At 35.7% G+C, this 12,733-nt stretch overlaps 2 protein-coding genes across 2 annotated transcripts in view; one reads left to right on the forward strand and one right to left on the reverse strand.

Moving 5' to 3' along the window:
- The window catches only part of LOC126736035 (retinoid-inducible serine carboxypeptidase-like), a 40,745-nt gene extending 37,194 nt beyond the window's left edge, over nt 1–3,551 (forward strand). The window contains exon 7 of the mRNA XM_050440232.1: nt 1,878–3,551. Within this exon, the coding sequence (XP_050296189.1) occupies nt 1,878–1,943 (66 nt within the window). The 3' untranslated portion in view covers nt 1,944–3,551. The remainder of the gene's footprint in view (nt 1–1,877) is intronic.
- LOC126736022 (transcription termination factor 2) overlaps nt 1–12,733 on the reverse strand; it is a 103,069-nt gene that overhangs the window by 453 nt on the left and 89,883 nt on the right. The window contains exons 19-21 of the mRNA XM_050440211.1: nt 12,277–12,419; nt 11,985–12,215; nt 27–236 (exon numbers count right to left, since the gene is read on the reverse strand). Of these exons, the coding sequence (XP_050296168.1) occupies nt 27–236; nt 11,985–12,215; nt 12,277–12,419 (584 nt within the window). The remainder of the gene's footprint in view (nt 1–26; nt 237–11,984; nt 12,216–12,276; nt 12,420–12,733) is intronic.

Below are 12,733 nucleotides of genomic sequence, written 5' to 3' on the forward strand. Positions count from 1 at the left end.
TGTAGTTAACACGATGATATTCCTACCTTTACGGAACTTTTGGGGTTGTTAAAATTGTTGACCATTTCTTGTCTTTTGTTAACAGGCACTGTTCCATCGAGTTGATCAATCTCAATGCCCAAATTTCTTAAATGGTCACTCAGTAATCGGAGATATGATGGCCATTGTGAAACTACTATTGCTTTGTCTCCCTTGGATAATACTTCAGTTTTTAATACTTTAATCATTTTCTTTATCTGTAAATAAATTGATGTAATATTACGACTATTAAATATCCGAGATATCGTGACTGTAATCAATATCACTCTGCAAATGATATTGATTACTATTTTCGTACCCAGGTATCAAAAGATCAAAATCAAATCAAAATATGCTTAATTGTCACAAAAATAAAATATTTCATGGACAAATCTACGTTTTAACATATATACTAAACTAGTTTTAAATTGTCAAATAGTTTATACATACTGGGTATTGCGTCGCCGAGCGGAACATAGAAAATCCCATGTAAATTTTAAGGGGGTCAATTATTGGCTTCCCTGTACATTTTACAGAAAGAATGTAAGATAACTTTTTGAAGAGATTAATCTGGCAAACCCTCGTGCAAAGTTTCAAAAAATTTTAATAAGCGAATCTTAGTTATTCAATTAAATGTAATTACAAAATTGCCAAATTTTCGGTTCAGGTAAAACCAGACACCAGCAATCAATTTGTTATAAGGCTTTGTCAAATCTGATGTACAGCCGAATACAAGAAATGTTTTTTTTTTGTTTTATTAATCTCACAACCATACATTCAAAGTAAGACACGTTAACATTACTTTTTTATCTAAACTTTTATTATGGTTAATTATTTACTTAATTATTTATTTAATTTTTTCGTCGATTAAATAATTCATACTTGTTTTCAAATATCGACTGTCACTGATTTATTGACACTTTTCCTCACGTCAGTGACAATATTCATTTTACTGGTGCCCGTTTGGTTTTACCGAACAGAAAATTTGCTAATTTTGCAATTACATTTAATTGAATAATTCAAGCTGCGCTTATTAAAATTTTTTGAAAATTTGCACAAGGGTTTGCCAGATTGGTCTGTTCAAAAAGTTATCTTACATTTTTTCTGTAAAATGTACAGGGAAGCCAATAATTGACTCCCTTAAAATTTATATGGGATTTCCTATGTTCCGCTCGGCGACGCACCACCCGGTATAAAAATAATAATTAAAAAAAAATTAACATTTAACATAAAAATTTTATATGACATAATATTGGACTAATAAAAAATTGCTGGCTCCAATCATTGAAATACTTATCCATGATGTAATAAACTTTTTCACAACTAATCGAGATTTTAAAAACTTTAATAGGCCCGCTTTTCTTGAACATCTTAATACTATTCTTTTTCATCTAATATATTATTTACCAGATATATTATGCCAAGGTGGAGGCTTTTAGTAACTTTTTAATTGATACCTTTGATATTTACGCTCCTAAAAGCTCGGCACGGATTACTGACAAAATACAAAAAAAGCAATTCTCCTGAAGACTGGGAATCTTATAGACAGCTAAGAAATCACGTTACTGCAACAACCAGGAGGGAACAAAAAGCTTATCTTGAGCATTAAATAAGAATAAATAGATCTAAAGAAAACTGGAAACTTATGAGGGATCTGGACGTTTATGGGAAATGTAGTAGGGTAATTCCTAGCAGTCGCTGGTCAGCAGATGAAATCAATAACTACTTTGTTAATATTCCGCAGATTGATCCATATGAAGATATTCTAAATTTTTACTTAAATAATACACTGTCAAATCGGGATATTTTTCGTTTTAGATTGTCTACTATTGAGGAAATTAAAGATGCTTTATTTTTAGTTAAATCCAAGGCCATTGGAAATGATGACATTGGCATTGAGATGCTACTCTTTTGCTGCCCGCTAATATTACCTGTAATTACACACTTAGTGAACTTGATTCGATCATTGGAAGTGTTCCATTGTAATACCTGTACCTAAGGTAAATAATTTGACTGAACTAAAGGACTTACGACCAGTAAGCATTCTTCCTACTCTGTCTAAAACTTTAGAACGTATTCTTAATAATCAAATGCAAGAATATGTTCAACAGTACAATTTATTACCAGCCACCCAGTCTGGATTTCGACCAGGATATAGTTGTTCAACAGCGCTTTTAAAAGTAACAGATGATATATTTCAAGCTATCGAGAATAACGAATTAACTATTTTAGTCCTTTTAGACTATTCAAAAGCGTTTGACAGAATAAATTAAAATCTTCTAAAATCTTACAGATATTTTAAAATCTTCTTTTGGCGATTCTAAAATATCTGGGATTCGACACTACCGCTTGCAATCTAGTTACCAGTTATTTACAGGGTAGAAGTCAGAGGGTTAAAGTCAATGGCGAAGTATCTGAATCCGAGCCATTATGTTTTGAGGTTCCACAAGGTTCAATTTTGGGGCCTCTTCTTTTTACCTTATATACTTCCCAAATGGCAAAATACATTGAATCTTGTAATATACATTTTTATGCAGATGATACGCAGGTCTACAAATCTTTTAGCCCGGGTCGTGTTCTCGAGTGCATAAATGAAATAAATAAAGATTTGGAGTCATTGCTCTTATTTTCTCATAAGCACTGCGTCACTCTTAAGCCTTCCAAGTCGCAGGTGTTGCTCTTTGGCAGAACTCAATCACGACAGTTGCATAAGGATAGCATTCAAATAAAATTTAAATAATAATAATAGCTGGTTCTGGACAGTGATTTGAGGTTTACTGAGCATGTCAGCATGTGTATTAAGAGAGCATTCCTAAATCTAAAGCTTATATTTAAACAAAGGCATCTATTGACAGGGTCATTAAAGAAAATGCTTTGTGACTCTTTAGTGCTTTCGCACTTCAATTATGCCGATGTAGTTTATGGCCCATGTTTGCTGGAAAGGGATAAATATCGCATTCAGTTAATAAAAAACCACTGTGTAAGACTAATTGGGGGTATACGGGGTAGAGAGCGGGGAGTGTCGGCTAAGTTGAGAGAAGTGCATTGGCTTAGAACGGATGAGAGGCGCGTCTTCCATTCATTTGTGTTATTTTATAAAATAATAGCAAGAAAGTGTCCCGACTACTTATACAGGAAAATAAAGTTTCGCTCAGAAATCTATAATCTAGATCTTCGCGATACGAGCTGTGTAACTATACCTCTTAACTCAACTTCTATTTTTGAAAGGTCTTTTAGTTACAATATAGCGAGACTTTATAATAGAGTTCCTCTGCACATAAAATCTCTCCCACTAGTTTCTTTCATAAAATTTATTAGATCTAATATTGATCAGTTATTTATGTAGAAGACTTTATATTACAATAGTTATTTCTTTATGAAAATGGTTGCTGTAAGTGGGTTCATACTGTGAGTAAAGGCATTTAAATTTAAATGTACATCAAATGTTGATTTTCCTATGTTTATTTATTAACTTATACATATTGCTATTTTTTATTGATATCTGATAGGTGAATGCTTTTTGGGGTTATAGGCTAATGATTACGTCAGATCTGTGTTATTATTTAGGTTTAGACCAATATCAAATGGTTCAGTAGAGTAGCTTCTAAGCTAGACTGCGCCATATTACATCTTGTAGTAATAGCTCTTTACTGTATTTGTTATTGTATGTTTTCAAATAAAAATCATTATTATTATTATTATTATTATTATTATTATTATAATCCCTCACTGACTTTTTGAAATTTTCATTTCTTGGAATGTTTTTCAATTCCACAGGCAGGCTATTATATATTTTTATGCTTTTGAATATTATTGAATTTTTTGTCAAGCTTGATCTTGACATAGGGAGGGGAATATGGTTATGGTTCCTAGTTTTATAAAGATGGATATGTGTCATGTGTACATTTATATATTTTTTATGTATTAAAGATACTGTCTCTGAAATAAATAATCAAATCAAGTTAGAATTTCCTCCGTTCTAAAAATTGGCCTGCAATGCTCTTTTAAATGAGCACGACACAAGTATCTTACAGATCGTTTTTGAATGAGAAACACAGATCCAAACAGCAGCTGACTACAGTTTCCCCAAAAACGTATTATTAAAAGGTGGTTTTATTTACAATGGTTGCTCCTAGCGACTTTAATAACGTATACATTTTTTATGTAAAATTAAAAGAGAAATTTATTTTGATATTTTTTAAACCGATAAATAGGGCTGAAAAAAGTTAGGGGTTCTAAAAAAGTAAAAACTAACGCAACGAGCGCCCTCTACCGAAAACTGTACTTTTTATCGAAATTTTCTTTTTAAAAGACTCGCATATTCTAAATTTAGTCAGTATGTTATCTGTTTTAGGATCTATGAGAAAAAAACGATAAATGAAATAATACTTTGACAACCTGTAGTTCCGTTACTATTAAAGTTAGGATAAGGCAAGTCGATCTCAATCACGTCATTATTTTAACGTGAGGAATCTACTATTGTTCTATGTTCCATTACTTTCGGAACACCCTGTTAGAAGAAGATAGAAGAAGCTTCATCGTCTCTTTTTTCTCTACATGAATAAATGGATTGATATCCCTCCAACTCAAATAAATGCGTTTCATCATAAGAAAGCAAAGTCTCAGCAAACATAAAAATATCTATACTACAAACTTTTGCATAACATTGAATCGACTATACTGTTAATATTAGATATCTAAACCTATTAACGCTATCTACTGGTAGTTTGAGTAAAGTGCCGTATTCAGTATGTCGTGTTGCCTAACCGCTTGTAAACATAAACTGTCAGTATTAATTTAAAATAAAATGTAGTTGATTAAATGATCTTATCTGAGCCGCGTATCGTTTCATTTCAATCCCCAATTATCCACTGATAATTCAATAGGTTATGGGCCCAGGGCGATAAAATAACGACGTTACGCGATTTTGTTCAGTCTTCGTGCAGAAAACGGCTAGTTTTGGTCGAAAAACAGTATAGTTGTGCTGGAAGCGTCGCGCCGGGTCTTGTTCACCGCGGTTTTGCAGTGTCGCAGTTTTCAAGATGGCAGCAAACAACTATTTGTCGTCAATTTCGAAGCTTCATGGCCGCGAAAATGATGAAGAATGGTGCTTCACGATGGAAAATTTCCTAGTTTTAGAAGGCCTAAGTAATTGCATAGCTGGAACCGAGACCGATTCCGTGCAAGTGGCTAAGTGCAAGGCCAAGATTGTTTTGTCCATTGATCCTTATTTATACATCCATGTTAAAGAGGCGACCACAGCAAAAGATGTGTGGGAAAAACTAAAAGATCTTTTTGAAAACAAGGGCTTTACGAGAAAGATTGGACTTCTTCGAAGTTTAATTTCGTTGCGATTGGAAAACTGTAGCTCCATGGAAGAATACGTGAACCAAGTTATCGAAACGTCCCAGAAACTTGGTCGTACGGGGCTCAAGTTGGATTCCGAGCTACTATACAGTTTAATGTTGGCAGGGTCGCCTGAACATTTCGCTCTGATGGTGATGGCGCTGGAGCATAGCGTGATCGATATTACCGTCTTAAACGTCATTAAGACAAAGTTGCTCGATATGCAGCCAGATAGCAGCAGATTCGCGACTTCCTCGTCAGCTGGTGCTTTTATAGGGGGCGCCCGGTTTCACAAACGTCAACGGAATGTAAATAAAAACAAAAATAAACCCAAGGAAAGTTGTGAAAGCACAAATTCTGTTAAAAAACGGGATTTAAGTGAAGTAATCTGTTACCGGTGCAAAAAAGCGGGACATTACATGTCGAAGTGCCCACAAGCTGCTCAAAAAACGAACAAGGACAATCCAAATCAGTTTAAAAGTTCGTTCAATGTTGTGTTTTTGAGTGCCCAGTATAACAACATGGAATAGTACTTAGATTCAGGTGCCAGTGTACACCTTACGTGTAGGCAAGATTGGCTTGAGAAAACAAGGGCTCCATTCCTGAAAGAAATTGTTGTGGCTAACAGTACGAAGCTGCCAGTGCACAGCTGTGGTGATGTGAATATTTACACAAATGTGTGCAGTAATACTGTTGAAATTGAGGTAAAAGATGTTCAGTATGTACCTGAATTAACAACAAACTTAATTTCAGTCAGCCAGTTAATAGCAAGGGGCAATCATGTTGATTTTGGGCAGGACTGTTGCAGGATTTTCAACAGTAGGAATGTTCTTGTGGCTAAAGCATTTTTAAGTAATGGGGTTTACAAACTAGACACTGCATGTCCAGGAGATGGTTTTGCTGGACAAGTCACCAGTGGTGAAATTTGGCATAGGAGGCTCAGACAAATAAATTCAACTTTTTTAAACAAGATGAGGGACGGTCTAGTTGATGCCATTGATTATCCTGGTCGGGTGGAGATTGACAGGCAGAACTGTGTCACAGCATAAAGAAACCAGCAGTCGCACTTCAATAAAAATACATTGGCTTGAATAAGCGAGTTCGGTGCATGTGTACTAACGCAGGCGAGGCATATTTGCTTATAGTAGGGATGCCGCTGACACTCGCTACGGTCCACGCGGCTTTTGCCTTGGCTAGAGCCGGACTTAAACATTTTTTTAGATATTATTATCTTGTAAAATAAAAATACCTACATAGTACAAATATTTATTTTTTAATATTAATAAAGTTCATACATTAACAAAATATTTAAACAAAAATAAACATCGCATTTCTACATCTAACAACGGCGATATAGAAGAATACGTGCAGGAAGTTAATTAGGTAAGTACCATAAATTTAAGAGACCATTCTTTGAGTAATTTTAATCAAAATCACAAAAGTTTTTATAAAAAACGCTACGCTTTGTAAAAACGCTATCAAAATAGTCACTAAGTACGGCGCTGAACTAGGCGATACATCTATGAACACAGTTCGATAAACAGTGAGCTCGGCATCCGGAGAACATGGCTGCGGCATGGCTAAGGATGCTATTAGTTCGCTTACATTTTCGAGCGGAGTGCGACTGCTGGTTTCTTTATGCTGTGACTGTGTGGTGTGCTGCGAGGGTAAGCAGTCCAGACAACCTTTTAGCCATAAAGGTACCAGAGCTACAGGGGCGCTAGATGTCATCCACAGTGATTTGGCGGGGCCGATGGAGACACCATCTATAGGAGGCTCGAGGTATTTCTTGACTATGCAGGATGGTCATACCCGTATGTCGTTTGTGTATTTCCTTAAGACGAAGGATGAAACCTTCGAGAAGTTTAAGGAGTTTCAACGTTTAGTTGAGAAACAGCTGGACCGGAAGGTGAAGGTGTTGCGTACCGACAATGGTGGCGAATCCGTTGGTGGTAAATTTCAGAGGTATCTGAAGAGGCAAGGAATAGTACACCAAACCACAAACCCGTACACACCCCAGCAGAATGGGCTCTCCGAGCGACTAAACAGGACATTGGTTGAGAAGGCTAGGTGTCTTCTTTACGAGGCTGACTCTGAAGAATTTTTGGGCAGAGGCTGTCAACACAGCCTGCTATCTTAGAAACAGATCTATGGTAAGTAACTTACCTAAAACGCCTTATAAAATGTTTTATAGTAAGAAACTCAACCTAAGTCATGTCAGAGTGTTTCGCAGTACAGCCATGACACATATTCCTAAGGAAAAGATGGTGAAGTAGGACAGAAAATCAGAGAAGCTGGTATTGGTGGGATTTTCTGATACCACAAAGGGCTATAGGTCGTATAACCCTACTGTAGCGCGTAACTTGGTTCAAACCAATTTATTTCCAACCCGTGTGAGTTATACCTACCATCCAACCACAAAAAAATTACTAAGTCCAGACAAGCAAATTTTGTTTTAAAAGATTCAGAGATTTGGTGGCCGCCAGCTTTTAGACAGTGGAGAAGGTAGTGGGAGAAATTTTAATAACAGCGCCACTTGATTTAAATATTTTACACCAAACCCTGATATATTATGATGGTAATATAAGCCCCCCTTAATCACGAAAATGATTACCTATATTTATGCTTGTACCTAGATCCTAAAAGCTGAAAATAATTTGTGAAAAACTCAAATAACAATCCATAGTTCCACCAGATTGTTATAATCATCCAAGAATTTACATAGTCACTTCCATTTATATTAAAAAAAATTAAATTCCACTGAGATATTTAAATTTAGATAATTATTCAAAATGTAATACTGTAATAATTTTACAAAAAAAATTGATAAAAGAATTAAGAGTTACTTGAGGTATGCTTAAGGCGAGGGATTAGTAAAAAAAAAAACAAATCCGCACTGAACTACTGTTCAAGGGGAAAATCCAAAACGTGATCACGTGTTGTTTACAAGAAGTATATGTTTGGAGCCTAATTCACAATACCTCACTGGCCCTAAAATACCTTTTACAAACTCTAGTCAAGTCACATTAATCTAAATAAAACTTTTAAATAGTAAGGTTCGGATTTCCTATCGGAAAAGCCTATTAATGGTATGTTGGTGCAATAAAACCTGTTAACCAACAACCAACATTATGGTCAAAATCAATTATGTCGATGCTCGACTCAAATGAAAACCCTTAGGTTAATATTAATAGACTTAGCAAGAACCTCTTAACGTTTTTGTTTTACATAAAAGAAAATAAACCCATAAAATTCAAATTAATAAATCAATCCCCAACCCTAAATCAAACCGTTCAATAAGAGAAAAATAGCGACGTGTAACGACGAAAAGGGTAACGACCACATGGGCAAGTCGATTTCAGGCAAGTTCCAATCCAAAATCGCAGAGCCACAGTACAATGCTCAGTCCAGGCTGTGTTGAGGCTCACTTCAGCCGGTTGCCAACAGTGTTGGGATGGCCAGAAGAAACCAGAGAATAGGAAGACACCAGAGAATAGAGGAGAGAATGAGAAAAAGGAGAGGCCTCTAAAATAGAGGACAAAAAAAATCAGTAAAATAAACACACAATCAATTCTATGGCAATTACCAACATGTTGCTACATACCTAAGGTGGTGAGCGAGGCCTAGAGTCTCGTTTTGTGGTTAGAAAATTTCAAAATCCCATAAATGGTGTGAGAGCAGCCGACCAAATCCAAAAATATCAAGTCAATCCGAAATCCTCTCAGCTACAACTTCCCACTAGACGTTAATCAAATTAAACCCCAAAACTTGGGAGGAATATATTTTTCCATTCAACCGAATTACCGGCAAGATCGACTTAAATTTTCCTTTTTTTTTTAAAACCACAAAATGTCGACTGTTCTTTCTGATAACGGGATGGCTACAGGCTGGAGAAGGAACTGTCAATTGACCAGACAGTGACAGGTGACACTGGCAGTGAACTTGTCACTCTCTCTCTTCGACACGATCTGACCCTGCTTCTTGGTGCAAACTACACGGAGCCTCACTCTAGCAAAATGATACTGCTCGGATACTAAAACATGGGAGACTAACAAAATTTTCCCAACGGGGCTACAAAATTCCAATTTTCCTCTTACGTCGCTCTGCCTGATTTATGACGCTCCGTAATCCGCCAAATGGAAACCAAACTTTAATGGGAAACAGCAACGCTGCCAAACCCCCACAACAACAAGTGTGTCAATAGTCATTACTGTCAATCGGCTAGTAGGGTTAGAAACCAGATGTCAAAGAACGTTTATTTACTATAACTTAACTTGAAGAATTGAAGGGAAATATAGCAAGCAAAACTAGAGAGACCAATTTCAAATCAATTAGGATACCTTGCCCAATATGATTCCGCGATAGAAGAAAGTACTTGTAAGTTTTCCTACACTAACGGATCACCATCTAAAAGGTCTTATTTACTCCACTCATAGCGCAATCTGTGGCACAACAGCACCCTCCAGAAGTCCCTCCATACCCCAGACATATACCGGCCTCATAGAAACTCTTGACAAACAAATCAAAGGTCAGAAAGTTCCCAACACCAGGTACATGAATAGGGACTAAGGAAACACAATACGAACAACTCCACAGAGGTGTGCTGACAGGATAGGGTAGGTAAATACATTCCTAAAAATAATCAAACCCCAAAAGCCTATAAAAAAATATAAATTGCATTGCTATCAAACCCCAAATTCCATTTATAAAACTGTAAATCACACAACCCTTCCAAGCCGATACCAAAACCCATAAACTTTTGCCCGAATTTATATGAAATCCCATGTTACATGCTTAGGGCAAATTCTGCGTGTAACACTACTACAAACCAAATATATACAAGCCGAGATGTCCATATCATGGAAAAGAATTTGAATGGTGCTCGTATCCAGATTCAGGAGGAGACCAGCTGTACATTTGAAACACCTGTGCTGTCTGAGTGGGAGACTGAGGCAATGAGAGTGATCCGAGCTACACCCCAGATCAGGATGTTCCTGCTGCGGAGGAGGCTGTTCGCAAATCTGAAAGGCGCAGAAAGGCAAGAACATGAGATGACTTTGTCAGCTACTTTACAGGGAGGCCAGAGGGTTCAGTTCCAGTGGGAGATCCAGTGACGGTCCAGGAGGCTCTTTACAGTCCTAACCGCAGCCAGTGGTTACGAGCTATGACCAGAGAAATGGACAGCTTTACTGAGAACTGCGCATGGGACATTGTGGACATACCGGAGGGACATACACCAATAAAGTGTAAGTGGGCCTTCAAAAATAAGTATAGTAATGATAATGATAATGTCACTTATAGAGCTATATTAGTTACCAAGGGATTTAGTCAAAAACAGGGTATAGATTTCGATGAAACCTTCTCCCCAGTAGTAAAACATTCAACTTTAAGGTTGTTACTAGCACTGTCTGTGCAATTTCAGTTTAAAATAATCCATTTGGATGTTGTCACAGCCTTTTTAAATGGCAAACTGGAAGAAGAGGTTTTCATGGAAATACCAGAGTGTATTGATAGTAAAATCAGCACAAATGAAAAGAGTGTGTTAAAAGTTAGGTATTTGCAGGGGACCAAGGGATATTGTTTAGCTTATAAAAGAGATAGCAATTATGACTTAAAGGAATATGTTGATGCAGATTTTGCAAGTAATGAAATAGATAGACGGTCATATACAGGGTTTGGGTTTATGTTGTCTGGTGGGGCTATTTCATGGGAGTGTAACAAGCAAAAAACAGTGGCATTAAGTAGTACTGAAGCCGAGTATATGGCTATTACAGAAGCTTCTAAAGAAGCTGTATTTTTTAGGAATTTGTTATCTGAAATTCTCGATAAATTTTTGTGTATAAGTATATTTAATGATAACCAAAGTGCACAAAAATTAGCTTTGAACCCTATATGTCACAAGCGTTCTAAACATATAGACGTTCGTTACCATTTTGTCCCAGAATTAATTGCAAATGGTTTTGTAGAGTTGAATTACTTATCTACGGATGAAATGCTGGCGGATGTCCTAACAAAAGCATTATGTTCTGTAAAGCATGCTAGGTTTACGACAGAATTAGGCTTAGGTTGTTAGATGTTTACAATAAACTTAGATTAAGTTGTGATTAATTGGTTTAGCTAAGTGGGAGTATTAATATTAGATATCTAAACCTATTAACGCTATCTACTGGTAGTTTGAGTAAAGTGCCGTATTCAGTATGTCGTGTTGCCTAACCCCTTGTAACATAAACTGTCAGTATTTATTTAAAATAAAATGTAGTCATGATCTTATCTGAACCGCGTATCGTTTCATTTCAATCCCCAATTATCCACTGATAATTCAATATATACGCTATTGCAATAACTTGAAACTACACTTGGCCCTTAAAAGTTAACAAAATCAAACTGGGTCACTAAAACTACACATAAAATTATTATTTATACATATACCTAGTTATTAAAAAAATATTTCTTTAAAGTTTATCTATACGGAATTATATTATTTTAAATTTATTTCCGTTAAAACCGGAATTATTTTTTATACCGGACAATTATTTGTATATTAAAAATTTTAAGAGGAAAAAAATTGATTTGGAAATTAAATTAATAAATTTGTAATGTAACATGAATAAGCGACTTACTTTACTGCTAGGCCTTTCCGCAGCAAAAACCGGATCGGATGGATGAAGATGTCCCTTTGTCGCTTCTTTTAAATTAACTTTGTTTACATGCACCGATTCCGCAATCGCCTCTTCTGGTTTATATACATCCTCGTCGTCTTCAAGGTTTAACTTTTTTAATTGCTCTAAAATGTTAAGTTGCTCTTTGTCTTCATCGCTGATATCTAAATCTGGAATATCGTCGTCTAACATCTAAAAAATATAAACGACCTAATACCTCCAAAACAAATTACATATATTTCACAAATCTTACGGCAGTTATTAAAGAGGGATGGCAACAAATTTGTCTTAGCCGCAGTAGCAATACCAAGATCTCATGCTGACTGACGTTCTTCACTTTGTTCAATTTCAGTAGTTTTTCTCTCATTTTATTATATTCCTCATTGTGAACATTATCTGCAATTTAAAAAAAGAAAGTTAACACGAAGATTTTACTGATTATTTATTAACCGCCTCGCTCTGAAGATGTCAATGGGTGAGGAGAATGAAATCAAGAAAGCACTTATAAATATTTACTTAAAAGAAACTTATAATCAAATCTTAATAGTTCTTTTTTACTTTTTTATTATTTTCTTGTATTCAAGTTCTATGTTATTGTTTTTATATATTTGTGACGCCAGTTTTTTAAACTTATATTTTACCGTTCAGTGTGTGTGTATATTTGACCCAGTCGGGCGTATTTTTAACCTTCTTGAGGTATACTTTTTTGT

The sequence above is a fragment of the Anthonomus grandis genome, chromosome 5, assembly GCF_022605725.1.
Source record: "Anthonomus grandis grandis chromosome 5, icAntGran1.3, whole genome shotgun sequence".
Taxonomy (NCBI): domain Eukaryota; kingdom Metazoa; phylum Arthropoda; class Insecta; order Coleoptera; family Curculionidae; genus Anthonomus; species Anthonomus grandis.